This window comes from Rhinolophus ferrumequinum, chromosome 21 (assembly GCF_004115265.2).
Source record: "Rhinolophus ferrumequinum isolate MPI-CBG mRhiFer1 chromosome 21, mRhiFer1_v1.p, whole genome shotgun sequence".
Taxonomy (NCBI): Eukaryota; Metazoa; Chordata; class Mammalia; order Chiroptera; family Rhinolophidae; genus Rhinolophus; species Rhinolophus ferrumequinum.
Window position 1 is genome coordinate 789,978 of NC_046304.1, and position 25,365 is coordinate 815,342.

The 25,365-nt window shown below is 52.8% G+C and overlaps 3 protein-coding genes across 8 annotated transcripts in view; 1 reads left to right on the forward strand and 2 right to left on the reverse strand.

Annotated features, from left to right (window-relative positions):
* GID4 (GID complex subunit 4 homolog) overlaps positions 1-1,202 on the reverse strand; it is a 19,739-nt gene extending 18,537 nt beyond the window's left edge. Inside the window, 2 exon segments of the mRNA XM_033089592.1 lie at positions 593-813; positions 816-1,202. Coding sequence (XP_032945483.1) covers positions 593-813; positions 816-1,041 — 447 coding nt within the window. The 5' untranslated portion in view covers positions 1,042-1,202.
* Positions 1-18,932, forward strand: part of ATPAF2 (ATP synthase mitochondrial F1 complex assembly factor 2) — a 19,275-nt gene extending 343 nt beyond the window's left edge. The window contains exons 1-8 of one of the 3 annotated variants that reach the window (XM_033089595.1): positions 1,314-1,636; positions 9,875-9,919; positions 10,169-10,314; positions 11,601-11,698; positions 14,448-14,528; positions 16,140-16,252; positions 16,748-16,863; positions 18,597-18,932. In XM_033089595.1, coding sequence (XP_032945486.1) covers positions 1,504-1,636; positions 9,875-9,919; positions 10,169-10,314; positions 11,601-11,698; positions 14,448-14,528; positions 16,140-16,252; positions 16,748-16,863; positions 18,597-18,734 — 870 coding nt within the window. In that variant the 5' untranslated portion in view covers positions 1,314-1,503 and the 3' untranslated portion in view covers positions 18,735-18,932. Of the gene's footprint in view, positions 1-1,313; positions 1,637-9,874; positions 9,920-10,168; positions 10,315-11,600; positions 11,699-14,447; positions 14,529-16,139; positions 16,253-16,747; positions 16,864-18,596 lie in introns of those variants that run through there. The other 2 variants (XM_033089593.1, XM_033089594.1) reach the window with 2 other exon arrangements.
* A 125-nt stretch (positions 18,933-19,057) lies between these two features.
* DRC3 (dynein regulatory complex subunit 3) overlaps positions 19,058-25,365 on the reverse strand; it is a 45,493-nt gene continuing 39,185 nt past the window's right edge. For all 4 annotated transcript variants that reach the window (XM_033089591.1, XM_033089589.1, XM_033089588.1 and 1 more), the window contains 2 exons: positions 20,580-20,711; positions 19,058-20,228 (listed from right to left, as the gene is read on the reverse strand). In XM_033089591.1, coding sequence (XP_032945482.1) covers positions 20,115-20,228; positions 20,580-20,711 — 246 coding nt within the window. In that variant the 3' untranslated portion in view covers positions 19,058-20,114. The remainder of the gene's footprint in view (positions 20,229-20,579; positions 20,712-25,365) is intronic.

The following is a 25,365-nucleotide window of genomic DNA, read 5'->3' on the forward strand; positions in this document are numbered from 1 at the left end:
CAGGGGCTCACGGAGGGAGGGTGCTGCCAGGTCTGAGGGGGCTGATTCAGCTCCCCCAAGGAGGAAACCCTAGGGAGGGAAGAAGGCCCCAGCGTCTGAGGACTCCTGGGGCTGAGGAAAGAGGGCAGAGGAGGCATGTCTCGGGTCTGGGAGAATTTGACATGGGCTCCGCCAAGAGGAGGGTCCCGAGTGAGGAATAACCAATGGAGAGTTTTTCAGGGTCTGAGCGGGACTGGAGGGAGGGCTGATCTTGGGGTGACAGGTCATGCGCCGGACCCAGGTTTGAGGGTGACCGATCACAGGGGGCTTCCGGATTCCAGGCGGGCTGGTCATGGGCGTCAAGTCTGGCAGAGTGTTCAGGTACTGCCAGGAGCTGCTCGTGACAGAAACCAGGTGTGAGGGGGCAGGTCAGGAATGGGGCTCAGAGAGTGTAAGACACCAGCTAGGCAGGTCCCGGGGGTGAAGCGCCGGGTGCAGGAGGCCCGGCGGCGAGGGCCTGGTCCGCGGCCGTGGGCTCGAGGAGCCGAGGGGCAGGCACGGCCCGTGAGCGCCGCGAGGAGGCCCTCCGGCCCCGGCCCGGCCCGGCGCTCACCTGCAGCACCACCTCTACGTCGTACGAGTTCCCCTTGCTCTTCTGGTGGCCGCGGAACTTGGAGCCGCTGTAGAGCAGGCTGGTGGCCACGCCGGGCTGCTGGGTGTTGATGGGCGGCGGCGGGATGAGAGAGGCCGCGGAGGCGGCCGAGGCACCGGCCGGCGGGGGACACTCAGTGCGGACCGGCATCGCGGGGTCCCCCGGAGCCAGGGCTGGGGGAGGGGGAGAGGAACCGCCGCCGCCGCGCGGGAGCCGAGGAGGGTGGCAGGGAGGGAGGGGCCGGGGCGCGCACGCGCGTGGTTGGGGCGGGAGGGTGGACCACCCGCCCGCTGCCTGCGGACCAAGTGCTCCGGCCGCCACCTGGACCCCGGGACCTGCGAGGAGCGCCTCCCCGTCCTGAGCTGAGTCCCCTTCCTCACTTGCCCTAGCGCACCCACACACACAAACATACACACACACGCGCGCGCGCACACACACACTCACACACGCGCGCACACACACACACGCACACACACACACACACCACCCCTTCCGATTGGCCCGGGCTCGCCAGCGGGGAGGGAGCAGGCTCACGCGGCGCTTCCACCCATTGGCGAGAGGAGAAAAACACGTGGCGGGGTGCGCGAGGCGCCCTCTGGGACTTGTAGTCTTCTTCCCGCAGCGCGGCGTGAAGGGGGCGGGGCGAAGTGCATTTGTGATGCTGATTGACTGAGGGTGTGCGCAGGAGGCGCGCGAGTGACGGCACGCCGTCGGTGTCATGCGGAAGATGGCGGCGTCCAGGGGAGTCTGAGGGCTCTAGAGAGGCGGTGAGAGGTTTCCGTACAGCCGGAGCGTGCTGTTTGGGAAATCCGTTCGCTCCGTTTCCTGCTCTCAGGTTTCCCATCCGTTGCCCTCCCAGGCCCTCGGGCGCGATGTGGAGGAGCTGCCCCCGCCTGCGGAATTGGGGGCGCCGTCTCCTGAACTGGTCCCCAGGTGGCCCCACGACCTCCGTGGGGCCGGGGCCAAACACTCTGTCCCCATCCCGGGACTACGCTCCCCCGGCAGGTGAGGTAGGCCAGGGCATATACGCCCTTTGGCCAGGGGCCGAGCCGGGCTAAGGTGGGCCGAGGGGTTCGGCCACGCCAGGTGGGGTAACCGAGGCAGGGCTCAGGCTCATCGGGTTACACAGGCCAATGGGGTTACAGATTAGGAAAAAGAACTCCAGACCAGGGCAGGGACACCCCGAGGGCACAGATCGCACACATCGCGTCACGGCTCGGGACAGTAATTGACATTTGGCACGCATAGCCTTTCTCAAAGTTTATGGCTTTCTTCTCTTTAATAAGGAAAGCAGATGTCATCCTCGTTTTTAGACGGAAATTCGGGTTCTGGATCAGCACTACTCCAAGGTCACAGAGCAGACTCAGAAGTTAGGGGAGGACCAGCGTTGGCCTGTCTGACTGCTTAGTGTGTCCTGGGAGCCCGCACAGTAGGGGTGTAGAACCCAGGCATTCGGTCTTGCATCGCCGCCTCCCTGCCACTGCCACTCTGCTAAGCATTTGATCGCTATACGCGTGCATCCTTCTACTCCTGACTCTGATGAGGCGTAGCAGAAGGTAGTGACTCCTTCATTGCTTCTGGGGAGAGGTTTTAGGGTAAGAGTGGCAGTGACCGAAATGAGTGAAGAGTAGTAACTCTCTTTCCATTCAGTTTTTCTGTGCTGAGGACAGGAGGCATGGTGGTCCTCACGACACAGATGTGGTCCCACCTGAATGATGGTCATTGTCAAGTGCAGAAGGTTATATCCTGGTTAAACAGTAGCTTGCAATGCCTTGATCAGGGAAGCACAAAGGAGCTGTGAAGTACAAAGAAGCACCTACTCCCATCTTGGGGCTGTTCATGGTCTAGAAAGACCTTGACTTTTTGAAAGGACATTTAAGCTGAGAGTTGATAGATGAGTAGAGGAGGAAGAGAGTTGGGCAGCTAGAACACATCCAGAGGGGACAGTGGGGTGTGAGGGGTGTTGCTGCTGTAGCACTGCCTCCTTTAGAAAACCTAGAACGCCACAGGCAGTTGGGCATCATGGCAGGAGTACAAATCTGGGGTCTGATACTGGCTGAACCGCTGAAGTCCTGTGTGAGCTCCGGCCTCATTTTCCTGTGTGAGTTGAGGGACTAGGTTGCCTCCGAGGTTTCTTCTGTTAAGTTCTATCATTTTATACGAATGTGGAAGAGGGTAGATGCAACAGGGATCTGAGGTTTCACCCATCAGGGCCAGGTGAAGGGCCTGGAGGTGGGCCATGAAGAGCCAGTAAAGAAGGAGGGGCATCTGACAAGTGGGATTTATGATAAGAAATATATGTATTTCGCCTTTATGCTCTTCCTGGCACACATCTCCTAAAAGCCAGAAGAGCTGTGGGAGAATCTTTTGTTAAAATATTTGGTCTTTTGTCCTCACATAACTCCAGAGTGATAAAGATGAAAGGAGTGTCTTTTGTTATTCATAACAAGTCTCTTTCAACCACACCTGAGTTTGTGTCAGTTAGGTGACTTTTGGAAAACCTCTAAGGATGGGGACTGGTTGCCAGGGGAACCAACCCGGTGATTTGGAGGGTTGAACTTTCAGCCCTACCCCCTGACGTCCGTGGAGGGGAGAGGGGCTAAAGAGTGACTGTGGGGACCGAGTCCCAGAGAGCAGTTTCCAGGCCCTTGGCCTCACATGGACAGGTGCTGGCTCTGTTATTAGATGGCCATCAGCTGTAATCAGGTGGCCATCCGCTGTGACTGGGTGGCCATCAGCTGTTACCGGTTAGCCGTAGCCACTAATATAAATGCCGTAGCTACGTTGGTTGGCAGGGAAGCAGACAGCAGATTGCGGCTCCTGTGTCTCCCACCCTGTGTCTCCAACCCAGCCGCCAGCGAGACGATAGTGGTATGACTCCCCTATCTATGGCTCCGTGGGTGTTCCTTTTTGGCCTCAGCATGTCCTGCGTTCTGGTGCGGGGAGCGGGACCAGAGGCCCTGCATGCCAGTGACTGCATCACTAATGGCTTGTATGCCTACCTAAGGAAGCTTCCCTAAAATCCCTGAACTACGGGTTCTGACAGTTTCAGAGAGCTTCTGGCTTGGTGAACAGGTAGAGATGCTGAGAGAGTGGCGTGTCCAGAAAGGGCGTGGAAGCTCCTGGCCCCTTCCCACATACCTTCCCTTGTGCATCTCGTCCATCTGGCGGTTCCTGACTTGTATCGTTTTATAGTAAATTGGTAATCTAGGAAGTGAAATGTTTCCCTGAGTTCTGTGAGCTGCTCTACCAAATTAATCAAATCTGAGGAGGCATCATGGGAACCTCCTATTCATAGCTGGTTGGGTTGGTCAGAAGCACAGGTGACAATCAGGACTTTCTATTGGAGTCTGAAGGGGAGGGGGGCAAGCTTATGGGACTGAGCTCGTAACCTGTGGGATTTGACGCCGACTCCAGGTGCATAGTGTTGTAGTTTAATTGAATGGTAGGACACCCAGTGGGTGTTGCCGAGTTGACTGGTGGGAAAACCCGCCACATCTGGAGCACAGAGTGTGAATATATAAAGGAAGATGAGAGGTGTTTTTGTGTTTTTCCTTTGCAACATCCTAGGGAGGCATAGCATAAGCAAAGTGACTCACGCAGGGGTTCACTTAAGTTGGCAAAAGCAGAGGGTGCATTGAAGTCAGTGGATGCTACTTCCCCTTATGGTGGCATGTCATCTGCCATCTCCTTTTCCTTTCTACTGCTGCCCTACTAGTTTAGGTTCTTGGAAGTACTTGGCACGTGGTAGGTAATCAAGTGTGAAAGACAATATGAATGAATGAAAGAATGAAGCACAGAATGAGACGTACATGAATCTGGCGTATGAATGCTCTACAGAGACTTTACCAGTTGGGAGCTTCTGAGTCTTTGGAGTGGTGGTGGGAGATGAAATCCAAGTGGGGCCTGGATGAAGGCTCCGATTGGCAGGGGGATTGCACTTGGCCTCTTAGGAATGGCCGTGTCATTTGAAGGGTGTCAGGAGAGCAGGGGTTTAGGAAAGGGCCACTGGGGTGTTGGAGGACACGTCGCAGCAACGAGACCTGGGTGAGGCTGTGCGGTCCCGCTCTGTGCCAGCTGCTTGAGGGGAGGTGCTCTCGAGGGGCAGCAGGTCTGACTGAGTGGAAACACCCAGTGAAATCAAGGCTAGAAGTCTTGTCTACTCCGTTTACCAGTTGTCCCTTGGACAAGTCACTTAGCTTCTCAGAGGCATCACCTGCCCTGTCTCCCTCAGCGAGTGGTTGTGGTTGCTTGAGGGAGAGTCCGTAGATAAGGCATCTAGCCTGCCACCTGTTTTTTTTTTTTTTTTTTATTAAAGTTTATCGGGGTGACAATTGTTAGTAAAGTTACATAGATTTCAGGTGTACAATTCTGTAATACATCATCTATAAATCCCATTGTGTGTTCACCACCCAGAGTCAGTTCTCCTTCCATCACCATATATTTGATCCCCTTTATCCTCATCCCCGCCCCCGACCCCCCTTACCCTCTGGTAACCACTAAACTATTGTCTGTGTCTATGAGTTTTTGTTTCTCATTTGTTTGTCTTGTTCTTTTGTTGTCTGCCACCTGTTTTTATAAGTAAAGTTTTATTGGTACGCAGCCACACTCATTCATTTACATATTGTTTAGAGCTGCTTTCACTACAATGGCAGAGTTGACTAGTTGCAACAGAGACCAAATGGCCTGCAAAGCCTAAAATATTTACTATTTGGCTCTTGACAGTAAAAATTTGACAACCTCTGCTCTAGATGCTAGAGCAATTTGAAAAAGTGTGTTTAGTTATTTAGTCCATTTACATTAATTGCTATGGCAGATACATTTGGACTGAGAATTTCTTAACAGGTTCTTTGAGATATAATTCATTTACTATTCTCTCATTTAAAGTGTACAATTAAATGGTTTTTAGTATATTCAGAGTTGTGCAACTATCACTACGGTCAATTGGAAAACATTGTTTCACCCCCAGAAGAAACCCTGTGCCCTTCAGTTGTCACCCTCCCTTTGTCCCCTCTTCCCCTCCAGCCCTAGACAACTACTGCTTCACTTTCTGTCTCTATTTCCCTATTTTGGACATTTCCTACAAATGGAATGTGGTCTTTCTTAACTACCTTTTTTTTCACTTAGAATGTTTTCAAGTTTTATTTAAGTTGTAGCATGTGTCAGTATTCTATTCCTTTTTATTGCTGAATCTTACTTATCCTTTCATCTGTTGATGAACATTTGGGTTGTTTCCATCTTTTAACTCTTCTGAATAATGCTGCTATGAACATTAAAGTTCTTATGCAGGCATATGTTTTAATTTCTCATATGTCTAAGAGTAGAATGTCTGTGTCAAATGGTAACTGTTTAACCTTTTGAGGAACTTCCACACTGCTCTCCGAGGTGGCTGCACCATGTTACGTTTCCCCCAGCCGTATATGAAGGTCCCAATTTCTCCACATCCTCGTCAACACTTGTTATTATCTGTCTTTTTGATTAGAGCCGTCCTAATGAATGTGAGGTGGTATCTCCTGGTTTTGACTTGCATTTCCCTGATGGTGAATGATGGTGAGCATGTTTTTATGTGCTTATTGGACATTTGTACATTTCTTTGGAGCAATCTCAATTCATGTTCTTTGACCATTTCTGATTGGGTTATTTGTCTTTTTATTATTGATTTTTAAGGGCTCTTTATATAGTCGGCCTGAAGAAATTTGATTCAAGAAAATGTTGGTCAGAGGTGCCGGAGGATTACGTACGGAGAGACGCGCCGAGAGAATTTCGGCTTTGCGGCTTAAGGCCCGCCAGATGGCGCTGTTTAAAAAGATAAAGGTGTTAGACCGCTTTGAGAAGGTACTTCCTCCGGTCCGGTGCACTGTGGGAGTTGTAGTTCGGAGGCTTTAGTCTTTACAAAGCGGAGGCCGGCCCGGAAATTGAGGCTGGTAGAAAGATCATTCACTGGTCCCAGAAGCCTGGGACAGGAGGAGCAGTGTAAGGGAAGTGACACAGGAAACAGCCTGTTTCTTTGTATGGATTGAAGCAGCCTCACAGAAAAAGGGACCCAGTGCACATTCATTTCCATTTCAGCACTCCGCATGAGCAGTTCTGTTTGGTTGTCTCTGCTTATACGGCCTATGTTATTCTGGCCAGTTTTGTAATGTCAGCACTTCTTTACATACCCATTTCTTTGTAGCTACGTAGTACACAAAATTGTCTCTTAAGAGGCACTGAGTGTTTTTTTGCCACAGCAACATGTTTTGTAAGGGGAGTGATTCATACTCAAAATAGAAACGAGTTCTGTGTGATCCTACAAGGCCAGGCTGTTTCTTTCATCTTTAAAGATGGTGTTTTCCTGATGCTGTCGGCTAGCCCTGTATTCGTGGTGAATATGAAAGTTTCACAGGCTCCCATGGGCCTCATAATTTCTCTTATGTGAACCACGACCTTTGAGGGGCCAGGTGAAGAACCTCTGTCTTCTGACATCCTTGGGGAGCGTGGCTCCCACCACATGGACTTTCCAGGTCAGGTTTGCCCACGCGAACCCCTTGCGTGGCTCCCTCTGTCCTCCTCACTGCCACCTATCTGGCCACCACCGCCGTCTCTGGGCAGCTCTGACCGTCCTCTGCTGGATGGCTACAGTCTCACCTTTCTCACCGTCTTTCTCATTCTCCAAAACGCTGCTCTCTTGCGGCCCTAGTTGTTGGTTTTGCTGGAAACTCTTTCTTTCACTCGCACCCCCTCCAAATCTAAATCCCCAGTGCAGCGGGGCTACCTCCTGCCTCTTCCTCAGATCTCAGGTGCAATCTGACTGCTGGGAGCTCTTCCGTTAGTGCGTGAGGAGATGAGGCCTCCGCGCTTGCCGCAGTGTCCCTTGTATAACTTTGGCTGTCACAGTCACTTTATTGTTTGGCTGCTTTAGAGTCCATCCCCCCACTCGAGTCAGTTCCTCGAGGATAGGGCTGAACTCGGAGTCCTGTCACCGGGACTCACCATGCTTCCTAGAACAGGAGTAGCACTCACCGAAGTTTGTTTCAAAACTTCCAAGCCGGAGCTTTGCCCTCTACCTGTCACAGTTCCGTCCGAGACAGCACCTGTCTAAAACACACCCGCACACAGGCTCACCTGCGATGGAGGCCTGGCAGCCTTTGCGCTCCTTTTGCCCAGCTGTCGTCTCTTGCGGCGTGGTTTTCTCCTGTTTTGAGCAGTTTGGATTGCCCCCTCCTTGCCCCTCCGTCAATCCCACTCCCTTCCAGTTTTTTCTTCCTCTTAACAGATAAAGAAGTGGGTCTGGCCAGGACAGAGGAGCCAAGGCCTGACTAGCCAAGCAGAAAATGACTTCCTTCGTGGGAAACCCTGCCATCCTGGCAGCTTTGGACGGTTCAGTCTGTGCTGTCAGAGTCCATTCCTTGGCCCCCAGGTCTCTTGGGCCCATCTCCCCAGGGCTGTGTGGGGCAATCTACTAGAATGCTCTCCGCTGGCATTTTCTGCTGAGGAGTAACCACTCCTCCCTCCTTCCCCACCCGCCTCCCTCTCCAACCAGGAGGCAGAGGTCTCAATGCTCTTCCCACCTCCTGCCTGGATTGGCTTTAACATGCTGTCCAGCCCGGCATTGGAGAACATCCTGGACAGAGCCTGGATGCCTCTGTGTCTCACCTGCTACTTGTGTGTGACCGGGACGGCTTGTAAAGTAGGGAAATTTAAAAGCAGTTGAGGGTATAAACCTCCTATTTTGATGTCCAATGTGTCAGAAAATCAGTGTTATGACTGCGGACGAAGGTGGTAAGTCGTGCCATAATAATGTAGCATCAGCGTGGTGACCAGATCTGATCACTTAAAACAAAAAATTTAAACTCTACAAAGACAGGGATGTTTGGCTGTTTTATCCTGAGTACCTAGAACAGGACTTGGCACATGCTAGGCACAAATATTTTTTGTGGGAAGACAGTTTGGGCTTTAGTTCAGTAAGTGCAGCCATGGAAATGCAATTTTGAGCACTCTGTAGGTAAGCACTCATGGTAGCAAATTAGATTTATGAACAAAACTGATATAATGTGGAAAACAAAAATATAGTGTTTGGAGTAAGACCAGATACTCTCTTTCCATCACTCCCTTCCCATCCCCCATACACAGAAACCAAGTTCTCTTAATTTTCATAGTTTATTTGAATTAATAAAAAACTAGCCAAAGCTTGGTTTAAAAAAAAAATTAAAAGAAGTTAAAAAGCATTAAATACTAATGAATCTCCTTTTCCTTCACATGCTGCATCATTATTTTCAGTGAATAACTTCAGTCAGGGACTCGGAAGGCTTTTAGCACCTGATGAATATGTGAAGGAACAAACAAACAGATGAATAAAGGAAGGAAGGAAGGAGGGAAGGAAGGAAGGAAGGAAGGAAGGAAGGAAGGAAGGTTTTGTTTATCGTAGATGGTAAGGGCTGGGTTATGGTTTATTGCTTCCAAAATGTGACCTATTTGCTCTTTATTAGTTAAAGGAATCTGCATAATTCCTTATGCGGTGCTCTTGGTTTTTAATCCCCCCAGGTAAAAGGGGGAATGTGTTTACATTTTCATATAAGAAATTATTCAAGTTATTTTCAGAAGAAAACACAGGACCAGATTTACCCCTTTCTTACAGGAAATGTTTGGAGTTCCTTTTGAATACGCAAGCTAGCTGGCTAATTAGGTTAATTAATTGGTAGAGGGGACGGGAAATGCTCCTGGGATCTCTACTTACCGCCTGCACACCACACGTGTGCACACGCGCGTGCCCGCTCACACTGGCTTCCCGCTCCTGCCTTCTCAGAGGCATCGGACTCGCCTGAAATGGGTCTCTGGCTTTATCACATGCAGACACCATCTTTAGATTCAGGCACGTTGTGCTGGCATGGGAGCAGCACTGGTGAGGGTAGTGTGGGGGGAACATGCTTAGAAGTTAAAGCAGAAGGTGCTGGAAAAGTCGGTCGGGTCAGACAGTCTGCAGATTCGTGATGTCGGCGATCAGCCTGGCCCTGGGCCTGGGCGCTGGCAGGGGCTTGACCAGTGTGTCCTCTTCCTCGTCCCTGGAGAGTGAATGCCCTCCTCCCCCCAGCTTTAATCAGAAGCCGTTGATTCTGCTGCATAGAGTAGGGCAGACCTTGAATGGTGATAGGAAAATTAAGCCAATCAATCAGCATTAGCTGTAATGATACCAGCTGGTCTTGTGGCTTCTTGAGCTGTCTCAACATGATTTTAAACTGCCTTTTTGAAAAATCTTTCTCACAGAAAGGAAGAGGTTTTATCAGAATGTCAGCATTACGCAGGGTGAAGGTGAGTATCTGACATTTTGACTGCCTCTTTTTCTTTTTCTTTTTTTTCCTGTGAATGAGTAGAAACATTTTTCATCTGCAGCCGGTTCAGTGGTGTGACTACCCTTCGCGCTTTTGTTGGGTGTGTTTCTGTCAGTCCTCCATGAAGGGACTCGGGGTTGTCTTTGCACCAGTTCAAATAGCTAAATATAGGAATAATCGGTCAATTCCACTTAACAATCTCTGAGAGGTTTTCACTTGATCTTTCAAGGTGGCTTTGAGATAAACCTGGACAACAGGAAGCTGAAAACTCCCCAAGCCAAGCTCTTTACTGTCCCCAGCGAGGCCCTGGCCATCGCAGTGGCCACCGAGTGGGACTCCCAGCGGGACACCATCAAGTTCTACACCATGCACCTGGTAACAAGCTCCACCCCACAGCCGGTGCCCGCTGCTGGCTTCCTCGGCTCCCAGCCCAAACAGGGCTCCTCGCCCAGCTACGAGGAAGCCCTTTTGGTGGGGGTGGTGCCAGCCACACTTGCCTCCCTGCATGTGCCAAACGTTCCCCTGTGGCCTGGTCGCCTACGGTTCCCCTGCTCAGAACACTGCTGGGTGGCTGTTCCTCTCTGGTCTCAGGGCAGATGTCATCTTCCCCGACTACCCAGCTGTCTCTTTCCTATCATGGCAGCTGCTCCTTTGTTTCATCAGCACTTACACAATCAGTAATTGTCTGTCCCCTTCCCTGCCTAGTAAGCACAGAAGGGCAGGACCCCAGCACGTAGCCGACGCCGAGCAGAAAGTTAGTTGGCGCTCAGTGAGTGTTGGTTGAGTGCAAGACCCCAAGGGGCAGGGGATGAGGCGAGGACTCCGCCCGCCATGGCGCCAGCCCCTCCCATGGGGTGCCGCACTGAGCTCCTAGGGCCACCTAAGGGGTAGGTCAGCTGGATTCCCTGGGTCCAGGCTCTGCACGGTGACCGTTGGCAAGTTGTCCCTTCTCAGCCCACATTCCTCATCTGTGAGAGGTGGGTGATGGAGTGCTGGTCAGGGTGGGATGAGCCTGGCTGGTTCCTGCAGACAGAGCCCTCAGGAGGCAGGGGAGGCCGTGCTCGGCCTTGACCCCGGAGCCTGGGGGCCTCCTGAACGCCACGGCCTCGGCAGGGCCGGCCTGCTGCTTTGTCTGCTGCGTTAGGGTAACAGGACCACAGTGCCCACTTCCGGGAAGTAATTCTGCTCCTGGTTTGGCTGGTTTGTTTCCCTGCTTTCTAAGATGTTAAGGGAGCCGCGGGCAAGCTTTCCAGTCAGATGTGAATCCCAGTAATGCCTCCGTGTCTTTTAACTGACTCTGAGCTCCTGGGCCTCAGCTGCCACATCTCTGAAATGAGTGTAATAGTACCTATCGAAAGGCTTGTTGTGAGGATAAAATGAAACACAGCACAGCCTGGTAGTAAAGAGGATGGGACCTTGGGAAGCTGATTCGTCCTAGGGCCTCTGTGAGAGTCCGTGAGTCCCACGCGGGCGGGCGCACACAGCGCACTGTTGGCCCAGCCTGGCTGTAACAGGCTCTCCGTGGAGGTGCTGCTGCCGCTGCGGGCTCGGCTCTGCTGCTTGCCGGGTGCTGCAGGCCACTGCTCCCTGTTGCCGCGGGTTGGACGTCGTGTCCTCAGGGCCCAGCAGGTGGTGAGGGGGCTCTCTGCCTTTTGCTTCAGACCACACTGTGCAACACATCTTTAGACAACCCAACCCAGCGAAACAAGGACCAGCTGATCCGGGCGGCGGTGAAGTTTCTGGACACCGACACCATCTGGTAATGGTGCAGATGGCATTCCCCTCGGGCCGAGCGCGTCCCTCGGGCTGTTTGCCTCATTTGCCCAGACAGTTATCAGTGGAAGAAGAGGCAGGCCCTTTTCCTTTATCTCACAGGGCAGGGAAAGCAGGCTGTTTGACATCAGTGCTTAGCTACTGTGCAGATCCCTAGAAGGGAGGGCTCCGCAGGCTGTAACGGTATCGAAGCCCTGGCCACTCCTCTTTTGTGGCCCGGCAGCTGTCCCTCGGTCTGGGGCAGGGTGGCGTGGTGGAAGAGGCAGCGCTGCAGGCTTCAGGACCAAGGGGTCGCTTGCCAACCGCCAGCAGGGCCTCTGACCCTGGACTTCTGCCTACCGGCACGGTCTCACGTAGGCGTCCGTAGGACTGCGCGTCAGCTTGGACACAGGTGTCGACATTCAGGAGCTGGCTTCCTCCACTTCTCAGTTTTCCCCTCATGTCGTATATCTGTCATTCGTTTGCATAGATATGCATATATTTATTATAGGAAATGGCTCATGCAATTACAGAGGCCAGGAAGTCCCATGATCTATCTGCAAGGAGCGAATTAGAGCAGGTGGCAGCATTCAGTCCAGGTCTGAAGGTCTGAAAAATATATATGAGGTGTAAGAAAAAATATGGCGTGGGGGCGGCCGGTTAGCTCCGTTGGTTAGAGCACGATGCTCATAACTCCAGGGTTGCCAGTTCGATCCCCACATGGGCCAGTGTGAGCGGCACCCTCCACAACTAGATTTAAACAACTATTTGACTTGGAGCTGATGGGTCCCGGAAAAACACACTTAAAATAAATAAAGTTAAAGAAAAGTACAGTGAATGTTTAAATTAAAAAAAAAAATGATTACAGTAAAAGACACATTGCCATTAATCCCCTTCAAAACACCCCCCCTCGCTTCAAACACACTTATCCCATCGTTCTTGCCACTTTCTGAAGCAGTTCTGGAAGTCCTCTGTCATGCGTCTTTAGTTGCGCTGTCATGGCTGCCTCCATGTGCTGAATCGATTCAAAACGTTTACCTTTCATGGTCATTTTGACTTTGGGGAAGAGCCAGAAGTCGCACAGTGTCAGGTCTGGTGAATAAGGTGGATGAGGACACACCATAATGTTTTCATTTGACAGAAATTGCCATACCAGAAGTGATGTGTCACATGGAGCGTTGTCATGATGGAGGATGAAGTAAAGACACTCACAAAAGAGGACTTCCAGAACTGCTTCAGAAAGTGGCCAGAACGATGGGATCAGTGTGTTCGAAGTGAGGGGGAGTGTTTTGAGGGGGATTAATGGCAATGTGTCTTTTACTCTAATAAGGTTTTTAAAATTTAAATACTGACCGTAGTTTTTGATCACCCCTTGTGTATATATATATACACATACATATGTACATATATAAAGATATTTATTATAAACAATTGACTCGGGATTGTGGAGACTGACAAATCCCAGGATCTGCAGTCAGCAACCGGAGGCCCCGAGAGGTGATGCTGCAGCCCCAGTCTGAGTGCTAGCAGCCTGAGAACCAGCATGAGCCAGCGTTTCAGTTGGAGTCTGAAGGAAAAGAACTGATGTCCCAGCTTAAGGCATCAGACAGAAGGAGCTCCCTTCTCTTGGTCTTAGCTAATTGGTTAGTGGTGTTGCAGGAAAGTTGAAGAAACAACTGAAGTCATTGAGCAGCACCGTGTCTGCTGCTCCCGTGCTCTGGACGCCGGAGTTATTGCACAGGTGGCGTGTGAAATCAGCACCGAGGAGGGCCGGGGCGGGCAGAAGTGCCTCTGGAGAGGCAGCCAGAGGTGCCGATTTTGAGTTGCTAGTCAGAAAGTCCACCACATAGGTGCTGCGGGCCATTTGATTGCAGGGAAAAGCAACCCATTCAACCTAGCTCAGGTGAGAAGGGTTTTCTTGAAAACTACACAGGGACCCTGATCGTAAATGAAGGACGGTTGGCCACCAGGGGTGGGGGTTGGAAGACAGTGTGCCAGAGCCCCTCCCTCTGCCCCAGGGAGAGCCTGCCCGCTTCTCTGTGCAGCAGCCCAGCTTGTCCTGCATACTCGTGATCTCCTCCACTCTTCTCACACCACACTGGCTTCCCACAGTGCCCGCTTGGGTTCCTGTCCCATAAGGCCTTGCAGCTAAGCTCCCCTTAGCTGACTCTCTATGTCTCTTAGTCACAACAAGTGGCATAGCCTGGCATCAGGTGGTATTAGGCCTCCATGGCAACAGGTGGGCTTATAAAGTACAAACAGGCAACTTGGTGTGTGGCCAGGGGTGCAGGTAGGTAGGAATGCAGTGACTGAGCTTCTGTGTAGCATTCATGTTCAGCATTCACGTTCGGCATCCTCCAATAAGGTGGGTGTGGCTCTGGGGGGACAGTCTTAGTGTTTAGAATGGTACCAACATAGTGGTGCAAGCCATGGCCCCTCAAGTAATTGGGGACGATTAGGACACTGGTTCTCTAGCTCACATTAGAATCCCCGGGAGGGTGTCTCCACCGCCCAGAGGTCCTGCTCTCAGATGTGGGATGGGGCCTGGGAATTTGCGCTTCAGCAGGTTCCCAGGGGATGCTCTGCCGCCAGCCGCAAGGCCACGCTTTGAGAACCACCACTTTTGGAGCAAGACTTGTGGGGCGGGGGCGGTGGGGAAGTGCTTTATGCTGTTGCCTTTTGTTTTTCCCTTTTCTGTCACTGAAGGAAGAAATTGTACTTTTTTATTAATGAAGGTGATTTTTGCAATGAATTAGCTACAGGGTAGAAGAACCACAGACATTAGTGGAACTTCAAAAGAACGAATGGGACCCGATCATAGACTGGACCGAGAAGAGGTAAGATGTGCAGCCCCGCGGTTGCACACTGGAAGGCGAAGCCCTTAGCCGGTGGTCTTCCCGAGCCCAGGGCTCCCTTGGGACTTGGCACCTCCCATGTGCTCAGGAATAAGGCCACCTTGGGAAATAGGCTCTCCGATTTGTCTCAGCCACCATGCACCAAGCACCTGCTGTTAGTGCGCATTGCGCCGAGCATAGCGGTGGAGCCCGCTCTGCCCTGACGGGCTCTGGCCTTGGGCTAGTGACCCGATGTTCCTTGTCTGTGAGTGGGGCTCGTAATCCCTCCCTCTTAGGGTGTTGTGAAGAGTAGGCGGATGATGCTTAGCAAGCCGCTCGGCACACAGGAAGTGCTCACATCCTGGCATGACCACCTTGACCGTTGTCACAGTTGCTACACTATTAAAACAAGTCATCAAATGGCACGTACGACACGTCTACACCGTCGGGACAGCGTCCTACAAAATTATAGGGGACATCCTGTAGATGTCAGGTGTCTAGGAATTGATGAGACCCAGTATTTTTCCTTAGCAGGAAGATTCTTTTTGTCAACTGAACAGACTATTGACGTGACAAAATTCAGTTTCATTCAAGGGGACTTTGGAAGGGCTCCTACTTCGGGACTGTCCTGACCCGCAGTATCTTGTAAGCTTACGTGGATGACTTTTGGGGATAGCATTTTTCACAAAAGTGATGACTGTCGGTCCGTCCCGTTTGCATAATAGTATCTCCTGAGTGCTCGCTTACGCCAAGTATCTTTGGGTTCTACAGTAAGAGGCACAGCCAGTGCATGAAAAGGTCAGGTAAAATGTCACAACTGCAGTACTGTGAGAACCAGGAGGATACTATGTCATTTTGGGGTCCAATGAAATCTAATGGTCATTTAGGTGCCTGGAGATCTTTACTATGATATCAAATCGTCAGCTTTTTGTGGGAGTTGAGATTTCTTGTCCTTAATAATTTACAGAAAAACTTGGCCATTTCCTATGTTCCATTTGTACTATTAGAAACTTAAGCGACTATTTCTAAAGCAGTAGGGGAAAATCTGATATATGAAAGAAAATTATAAAAATTGCTTTTTCTCCAGTATGTTTTTCCTATATTTTATATAGTTACAATTATTCTTGAAAACGTATCCTTCTTGAAGCCAGCTCATGTCCCAGACCAAAAACAATGCCTTGTACATAGTAGAGGCTTAATAAATATTTGAAAAGTGATTGAATGACATAGGACATATGTAAATATTATTGTAAGGAAAATAAAATCTTTTACAACTTCAGATGTGAACGTCATTCTTAAAAAGTTTAAAAAGCAGGTAGCCCATGCTTTTGATGGGATTCCAGGCAAATAGAGTCTCGGGCAGCCTCATGTAAGTGAAAGCCCTGTTTGCATGGCCTGCTAACCACGCCTGTATATTCAGGGCAGTCTCTCAGTCCTCTGGCTTTGCTCGTGATAGAAATGATTAGGTCAGGAGGTCACTGACCCCAGTGGCAGCTGCTCCCAGAATCCTCAGGAAGCCCTTGGCCGCACGCCCTGAAGGGGCGCACACCTGCTCAGCAGCTTGGGGCTTTGCTCCTGGAACATCTGGGGCGCACCAAAGCCTTCTCCTTTCAGGTACGGCGTGGAGATCGGCTCCTCCACCAGCATCATGGGGCCCAGCATCCCAGCCAGGACTCGGGAGGTGCTCGTCAGCCATCTGGCCTCTTACAACATGTGGGCCCTACAAGGTACACATGGCCCTTCCTGTGGGCCTGGGAGGGCGGGCAGGTTAGGTGTGGACATCCAAAGCCCAGAGTCAGGAGCGCTCTAGGGGGTGGCTCTGACGCTAACCTTTCTGCTGCGTCAGAGGGGAAAGGAGGCTCACACCCTTCCAGGAGAAAGGTGGCTTTCTCTTCTGAGGAGTTCAAGTCTCACCGGCCTGGCCTGGGTCCCAGGGCCCCTCCGTGAGCCAATCACTGGGTTAGGGGTGGAATGCTTTGATTGGTCAGGTGTGGACCACGTGCCCACCTCAGGTAGGAACAGAGGAGGGGTCTCCCCCAAGGAAAACCAGAGTGCTCTGGGAGGAGAATGGGGAATGGATGCAGAGTTGGCCAAAAAGCGAAGTTCCCTGGGACTGGTCTCCCCTACCTCGTGCCTCTACCTCTCTCGGGCTACAGGTCTAGCAACTGCCCTGTTTCGGGGTGGAGGTGCCCTGGGTCCTGACTTGGATTCTGTCCCTATAGGGATTGAGTTTGTGGTGGCCCAGCTGAAGTCCATGGTGCTGGCCTTGGGCCTGATGGACCTGCAGCTGACAGTGGAGCAGGCCGTGCTGCTGTCACGCCTGGAGGAGGAATACCAGGTGGGGTTCAGCCAGCGCCCAAAAGCGAGTACCTCAGGTCCCCGCCTCACCCCGCCCAGGTGCAGGTGCAGACGGACGGGGTGGGGCGGGAGCTCGCCTCTCTGTTTTTGTGTAAACTTGGTCTTTATTACTTTTGTGTACAAACAGAAGCCAAACTGGGGGTCAGAGTAAGTGCCCTGCTGTGTCCCAGCATCGCACTCAGCTCCCCTCCTTCCCTCACCTCTTCTAAACAGCCTCGTCAGGTGGGGGCTGTTGTTATCCCCATTTTACACAGGAGGAAACTGAGGCACAGGTCGCACCCCTGGGAACTGATGGGACCAGGGTTTGGAGCCAGGTCTGGTGACTCCAGGCCAAGTCCTTCCCCCACCCTGCGGGCAGACAGGTTCACGGACAGATGAAGGTTGTGGGCCTGGCATACCTGAAGTGATGGGGAGCCACGTGTGTGCTCGAGGACACGACGCCTCCACACACGCTGACATTCACGCAGCGGGTCCCCTGGCTGGCGGGGAGCACGCGGCTGCTGCCTCCGCCCACATCCTGCGTTAGTGGGCTCAGAATTACTAAGGTTTTGCTACGCTGTCATTCGCATTTTTTAATTCTGAGAATTATGGTGGTCTTGCAGTCTTTTGCTGTTTTTCCTCCAACTTCAGAAGGTTAATTGCTATTACAAATCGGTTCCTAGCGTGATGAAACCCCTCTGTAATGGCAGTACTGCCTCAGTCCAGCTAGTCATCTGCTCAGAAAAATGCCTGGGAAAAGCTGTTTCTGCAGTGCCAAGGCCGCCTCTGGATGTTAGAAACGACTGAATAGGAAGAGGGCTGAGCTGGGGGTGTGAGAGTCAGCGAGCTCGGAAACCAGGGTTCTGGGCTGGGCGCTGCTGCTGACTACGCGGCCTGAGCCAGGCCGTCGTTCTCTGAACTCTGGTTTGGTCTGTCACAAAACGGAGAGTAACCTGGATTATGTATGTGAGTGCTCTGAAAGTGTAAAATGCTCTCCAGATGTTATCACAGTTGTCCAGATCGAGGCTGGGCCACCCAGAAAAACTGACAGCTTGTGTGGCACGCCACATTCTGAGTCCTGGATGGGCTGGGGCAGCCAGGCCCGGCCCCCTGGGCCCCTGGCCAGGGAGGAGTAGGCGGGGTCGGACTGGAGTCTCTCTGACATCTGGATGGCCACACCGTGTGTCCGGCCTTTGTCCCTGTACTTCGTAGACTCTGGAGAGACAACCTGCAGCCCTGGCCCAGCATGCAGAGCAGAGAGGCAGGGCTGAGCTCCCCCAGTTGTCAGAAATGAAGTGACCGTGTGGGCTTGGTTGGGTTTTTTCTTTTTTAATCCCACCCATGCGGGGGCCACTTGCAGCCCCACCTGGTGAGGCAGCTCATAGGACTGACATTTTACAGCCTCCGTGTGGAAAGAAGTGTGGGAACAGCACCAATTGGGCCTCAGGGGAGACGCACTGTGGTTTTGGGGCCTGGCCCGCCCAGCAGTGGGCACCCACTGGGCCAGGGCCTAGACTGCCCCCCTTCCAGACCATGCATATCCTGTAGAACAGGGGTGCCTACTCTGGCCACCTGTGTGTTCTTACCTACCTCCCCCACCACGCGTGTCTGGCATGTTTTGGCAAGATCGAAGCCTGTGGCCATCAGCCCCACCACACGGATGGTATGAGGCCCTGGCTGGCAGGCGCTGGGGACTAGCCACTCACTCAACGGCATTTCTTGTCCTCCCCTCAGATCCAAAAGTGGGGCAATGTTGAGTGGGCGCATGACTACGAGCTCCAGGAGCTGCGCGCGCGCACGGCCGCCGGCACGCTCTTTGTCCACCTCTGCTCCGAGAGCAGCACCCTCAAGCACAAGCTGCTGCAGGACTGAGACCGGCGCTCCACGCAGCACAGGACCCAGGCTGCATAGACACAGCTCCCCGCCTGCGGACCGGCTCAGCCTTCGTGCGCTGTGTGGGGTCAGCCTGAGGGCGCCTGGGTGCCCTGCCTTGGCCGCGGTGAGCGATGGCATGTGCTGTCTGAGTGACTTGCTCTTCACCCTGGTTTTATTAAATGTTTCTCCACCCTGTAAAGGTGTTGAGCCCTGTTTTCACTTGCGCCTCGGCATTTCTTCATTCCTATTGTTGTGTCTGCGTTTCAAAAGGTCCACCAGCTTGCCTCTTACAGCGTGATCTGGTGTCTGCTTCCGTCACCTGCCCCCAGGTATCGCGTCACCAACAGACAACTATGTGTGTGGCCCTTGACCCTCAGCCCAGAGGCTTTTGTTTCCTGATTTTTAATCAAACGATCCTTTGAAAGTGACTCCTTTTGGTCTAAGCTGGTTGTTCCTCCTACTTTAGAAAAAAATGATTTATTCTTGAAAATGGAAAGTATACGTCACTCCTGGGTTAAAATCCCAGGCAGGCCTGGCAAGGCCACCCAACGTGTGTGCACGTGTCCCACTCAGGGCACCCAGAGCGTCCTCCCGACAGCCACTTGCTAAGTCCTGGGAGGCAGGCGCGTGTCCTGGTGCCGGGGCTCAGAGAGAGGGAAGCCGCAGAGTCTGGTTGCAGGCAGCAAAGGCTTTCTGAGCTTCCAGGCCTTGCACACCTCTCCCAGCAAAACAAAATGGCATCTCTCCCATTCATGGGGCACCGGCCACTTGCCAGGTGCTTCTCCACGCTTTCCACACGTGTTCCCTGAACCCCTCAACTGTGCTCAGGGAAGGTACTGTCACATCCCCACAACACAGATGAAGCTCAGGCGGCAGAGGTGGCGTGGGATGCCCAGCCTGGCTCTTAACCTCTGGAGGGTTGTTGGGTCCCTGCAGCCAAGCCTAGGGACCCGGAGCCGCAGCCTCTGCCTGAGTGGGCAGCCCGGGCCCCAGGGCTGTGTTGCAGCCGCTCTGGCTGTTCCTCACACCCAGAGGAGAGAAGGGCTCAGTCACGCTGTCCGCCTCTGCCCACAGCCTGCAGCCTGCCCTGGGAACATCCGGAAACGCACACAGCTGGCATTAGGCCGCAGCCCTGTGGAGCTGCTCTCAGTAGACCGGCCAGCTGCTCACCTGGGCTTTTCTCCTGCTCCTACACCAATGTGAATTCTGATGATTTATTTAAATACTGGAGGAAAATGACACAAGTTCTTTCTTTTTCTCTACCTTTGGAAGTTTTTCCCGGGGTGGGGGAAGAATGGTGTTGTGGGTTGAGCAGTCCCCAGTAAGTGTCTCCTGAGGCACTGCCCTGCCGGGCCGAGGCCGTGTTCTCCGAGGCCCCTAATCTATGATGTCCGTGTACTCCAGGTTGTCCAGTTCACTCTGCATGTGGTCGATGTACTGATTGATCTCCCTCACGCGCCTACGGTTCCTGCTGATCTCGTCCTGGTGAATCTGAGGGGTGAAACCAAAGCCCAGTGTCCTCGAGTCAGAAACCAGTTCATACCTTTCCCTGAGTCCAGTTTGGGGGAAAGAAAGGGAGTTCTTTGAAGTTTGCATAGTTACAGCTTTCACTTACTTCCAAGCTTCCTGTGTCCTGCTTACCTACCTGTTTGAGGTAAGAGGAAAATGAAGCACCTGGGTGTTCAAGTCCGGGCAATAGGAAGGCTTCAGTGTGGAATTCTACAATCCTTAATTTTACTTCTTTCTCCATTTCTTACTGCAAATAGTACACACTCCCCAGGGAAGGTTTCCACTTGTCCCTAGGGGCATCGGGGCGGCCTGCTAGGCAGTCGCATCACTCACCTTGTCCACTAACTGCGTACACCAAGAGTTGGCCCTGGTCAGCAGCTCATCTTCTCGATTGTCGATCTTCAGGAGATGGATGTCATGCGATGTCCCGACAGCATTCACGATTGTGTCTTTGTCCACAAACAGCTGGTGAGCGAAAGATCCAATAAGTGAGTGTGTCTCACTGTGCCCCGAGCACAAAGCCAGCAAGCTGAAGATAAAAGAACACCCGAGAGTCCCCTGGCTGGTGGGGGCAGTGCCGGAAGGTGGCTGCCCAGCACCCAGGGGGTCGCCCACCTTTGTATCAGCGCCCTTTTCTCACAGCTTATCTGCCAGAGCCGGGCAGTGGCGGGTGTCACAGGGAAACAGCGGTCCTCGCTGGGAGCGCGTTTTCTCCAGGGAGAAGGCAGATGGCTGCCCCAAGGGTGACCTTAGCCAGGACATCTGCGTTCACAACGGTTCTCTGTCGGTTGCCCTCATGTCTGACTCGCCTGAACCCCTGCTGAATGGCCGGGAAGTGTGAGATGAGGCTCTCCAAGGGCGTTGAGGCTGCTCTGAGGACAGAGGGCCCTGCACACTGAGGGGTGCTCACCCCACGTCTCTCCACTGCCCCTCATGCTAATCAAATCAAACCTCACGTCGCAGTTGGGGTCTCCAGACTTGTCTTATTCCTCACCTTACTTTCTGCCGAAAGATGTTGAAAGCGACCATCCTCTACTAGGCCTGGCTGGTTCTAGGTGTTCACACCATGGCTGCTGTGTGCCTGGCACAGTTGACAATCAAGTGGAATCATTTCCCAGAGCAGGGGAAGGCTGCCGAAGCACTTAGCAAGTGATTGCTTCCGCCGTGAAGGGACGTGCTTTGTAACGGTGCCAAGGACAGCACACGACCAGAATGGTCCACACTGAAGAGAGGACTACAGGTGGATGGATACTTATTTTTTTCCTTTGTATGGTAGCAGGGAACGTGATAGTCTCCAAAATATGTTCTGTGGAATTTGAGTTGTGAATATTTCTGCAAAAAATTATTCTTTGGTCAAGTACGTTTGGGACAGTCTGCATACCCTAGGTCCCTCCTGCATTTCACACTACTCAAAGCATTTTTCCAGTAATGGCTCTGGAAACTCCTGTGGAAAACAAAACCTTTTGTCTCTATTTTCCAACTGATTTGGCCACAGACTTCTTTGCAGAGTAAAGCCTGTTACTATCTGGTGGGATACTGGTTTTACACAGAATCCCACATGGAAAAGGCTAGCTGATGCGGGGAGCGGGGCATCTGGGGACTAACTAGCACTGTCACTTGGGAGAAATGACAAGAAGTCATTAAGTTCTTCCTCTGTGCATAGAAGGTCCCGGGCCAGGCTCTGGGAAGGGTTCAAAGACACACACAACCTGCCTGGCCACGAGCCTCAGACAGCATGCGCCGGAGTGACTGCCAGCTATTTCAAACACGGCCACAACCACATCAACTCATCATGATGTTAAAAGTGTGTCACAGCTCATGTCCTAAGCTAAGCAGAGAAATTGTCCCCCCAAAGTTTGAATATGTAGAAGACAGCTTGGGAAGTCAAGTCTGCTTGGGATGGACGAGATAAGAATAGGTTATGAAAAACTGACATTTGTAAAATACAAACGAAAGGAATCTGGTTTAAATAAATGATTTTAAAATGCAAGTTTCGAGTTGTTTCAGGACTCCAGGTGGCCTAGAGTAGTGCCTTCAAAATAGTTCTTATGGGTAGCATGTTCTAGATTGCCCTCCCCATTCTGCAGGTTGGAAGCCCTGACGTAGAGGGGAGGGTATGCGGGGGGCCTTGAGGAGTAGCAGCCACTCCTGGCTGCTGAGCCACTCTCCCCTGCTCTGTGGGCCTGGAGCCCATAAAGACACATTTCCTTCAAAACGACTTCTTGGGAGGGACTTTTGAGAAGGGCATGGCTAGCGCCCTCCCCAGGGCCACCACGATGCAGGTGCTGTGAGGATTTGTGGGCCCTGTGTCCAGGTGGCATCAGACCACTCTACCAACCCGTCCTGGGCACCTGATGACACTGTGACCCCCTCTGCCACAGAGAAATAAGCAGAGATCCCGCCCTACCCGGTCCCTGCTCAGCTGAAGGGGCAGTGACCTGTCCTGCCAGCCCCCTGCCGACAGGAGCCTTCAGGTCCCAGCCAGGACCTTGTCACAGTCACCCTATCCAGGGACTGATGAGTGGGTCACATCCTCTGTCACTTAGCAGACTGGGGACTCACAGGTCCTATGGCCTGAGCCTGAGCACTGGCCCTGCCCTTGCGGCTGGATTCCCACGTGGGTGTTCAGAGCACCCAAGGAACATGTCCGGCCTCCCGCTGCCTCCTGAAAGTGGCAGTAGCTCTGCGCCCCCAGCCCTGGTGGGGCGAGCAGTCACATGCTCACTGCCCCGCTGACCTTGCCATGGGCAGCTGGCTGCCAGCGCCACTCAGGGCCTTCCCTCGCTGCCAGCTCCGGGCTCCGTCCTTGAGCGGGTGTGTTCTGCTTTTCCTCCCAAAGTGGAGAAGGATTTTAAAACACAGATTTGGCCGTAAGTATGTCATGAGCTGGTCACAGTTACTCAGCTGAATGAGTTTTAAAGCGAGGAACAACCTCACAGTGTGACTTTCTACGATACGCTCACTGATAATTACAAACAGAAGCCAGATCTTTTCACCAAAGGCCTGCGCCCTCCTCAAACATTCCCCCCCTGCTACAGGCTCAGTAGACACTTGTCAAAGGCTTGGGGTCAAACTGCCTGTGTTCAAATCATAACTCTGCCGCTTATACACTATGTGTCTTAGGCGGGTTACTCTCATCTCTGCCTCAGTTTCCTCATCTGTAAAAGGGAGCCGTAATGGTACCTTTTTTACGTGTTGGTGTGGAGACTAAAAGAGCGAATATGCATCCAATGCTTCTCAGACAGCTGGCCCCGGGAGGCCCTTAGGCACTAACTGTCAGCTATTTTGTTATTATTACGTCTTACAGTCAAGGCCTGCTTTTCTCCCCTGAGACATAAGCTTGCCTAACTCTAAGGACACAGAAGCAACAGTGTAAGGTCCCGGCAGCGTCTCTTGCTGCTGCTGCACATACCCAAAAGGACAGGGGCTCACACGGGCCTGCCAGGGCAACAGCTCCCCTGCTATGGAGCCCAAGGAACCCCTGAGCTCAGAGGCAGAGCTCCGTTACCCTAGTGCCTGGGGCCACGGGCAAACCAGAACACAACCTGCAGTCCACAGCTGGGCCCAGGCTCTGCACCACTCAGACTCGTGTGAATACAGACCCTGGTCCTCAAAAACTGTGTTGTCCGGGGCAGTTTACCAAACTTCTCTGAGACCCAGTTGTACCCAGTGTTCGCATCTGTAAACTGCAGATGCTAACAGGACTGCCTGCGTGGGGCCTCTGGTGAGGAAGTGAGCTTGGTGTGTGAGCATGAGGCTCGATGCCTGGACAGTGGGAGCCGTTGGGGAGGGGAGCTCTGCACCGCCAGCCGCCGTGCTCAGGCCCCCCTACCCCCCGGTCAGCAGGTGCTGAGTGCTCCTGGAGCCACGAAACAGGTGTCAGACAGCGCTGGGCACAGCCATCCTGACAGGAGAGAGGGCCGCCACTGGAAGGCCAGGCCAGCCTGCGTGTCTGCCACGGACTTGGGGACATTTTTTCCTGTGTGTCCCAGTCTTTAGGGAGGGAGCATGTTTCAGTTCTGTGCCTGCTGGATGTCACAGGCCTGGGAGCTGTGCCATGAGGGAACTGTACCCACCTCTTGTGTTCCGGGGGTTTCAGAGGGGGTCTTAGTGGCAACCTTACTTCAGGGCTGGGGCATCTCCCTGTGTGTGGACAACAGCATTTAGCGTGGGTTTAGGGAACACGCTGGTGACACAGTGGCCCCGTCTCCATGCTGCTGTGGTGGGGTCTGTCTCAGCCCAGACGGAGGCTGTGGGAGTCGGGCACTGCTGGTCTCGGTGTCTGCAGGACTTAGTCTGCACCTAACTTCTGGAACCTCGGCGGCCTGTTGCCAGCACCGGGGAGGTATGTGGTGGTGAACAGGCCATGCCCACCCTCTCTATACTCAGTGTGAGGAGTCACATAAGCAAAGCAACATATACAATATAGCTTGCAACTGTGAGAAGGCCTCTGACAATGACAAATGAGGCGCGTGATAGACGATGATTTTTCAGGAAGGGGATGAGGGAAGGCCTCTCTAAGGAGCTGACATCGGAGCTGAGATCTGAATGACAAAGATGAGCCCAGCACACGAGACCAGAGGGAAGGGCATGTCTGCCAGGTGGAATATCAATGAAAGGAGCAAACCTGGGAGGTGAGGGAGTGGCGCGGAGGCTGGGGGGCCGGCCAGGCGTGAGGGTCTGGAGAATGCGGGTGAAGTGCTTACTGTAGTCACAGGAAGCCCTGAGAGGGTGAGTGCAAAAGCACACAACACGGCGTTTCGGGTTTTCAGAGGATCTCTGGCTACCGCCTATAAGACAGCAGTAAGGAGGCCGGTGTCCAGGAAGAGGCCAGTGGTGGCTTGACTTGGTGGTAGCAAAGAGGGAGAGAAGCTGAGAACCCGCGACGGGCGTGAATGATGACAGAAGGAGAGGCTCCTGACAACGTACGTGGGCCTGGGCCCTTCCATCGCTGCCCGTGCCTTGTCCCAGACACACTCTGACTGGACCCCAATGTGGGAGCCCCTGAGCCCCGGGGAGGGGACCCTGCTGCTCTGTGACCATTCGTCACTGGCAGTCTGGTGGAAAGTAGGATGGCCCCGAGCTGGATCAGAACTGGTGCTTGGGGGCGGTACTCACA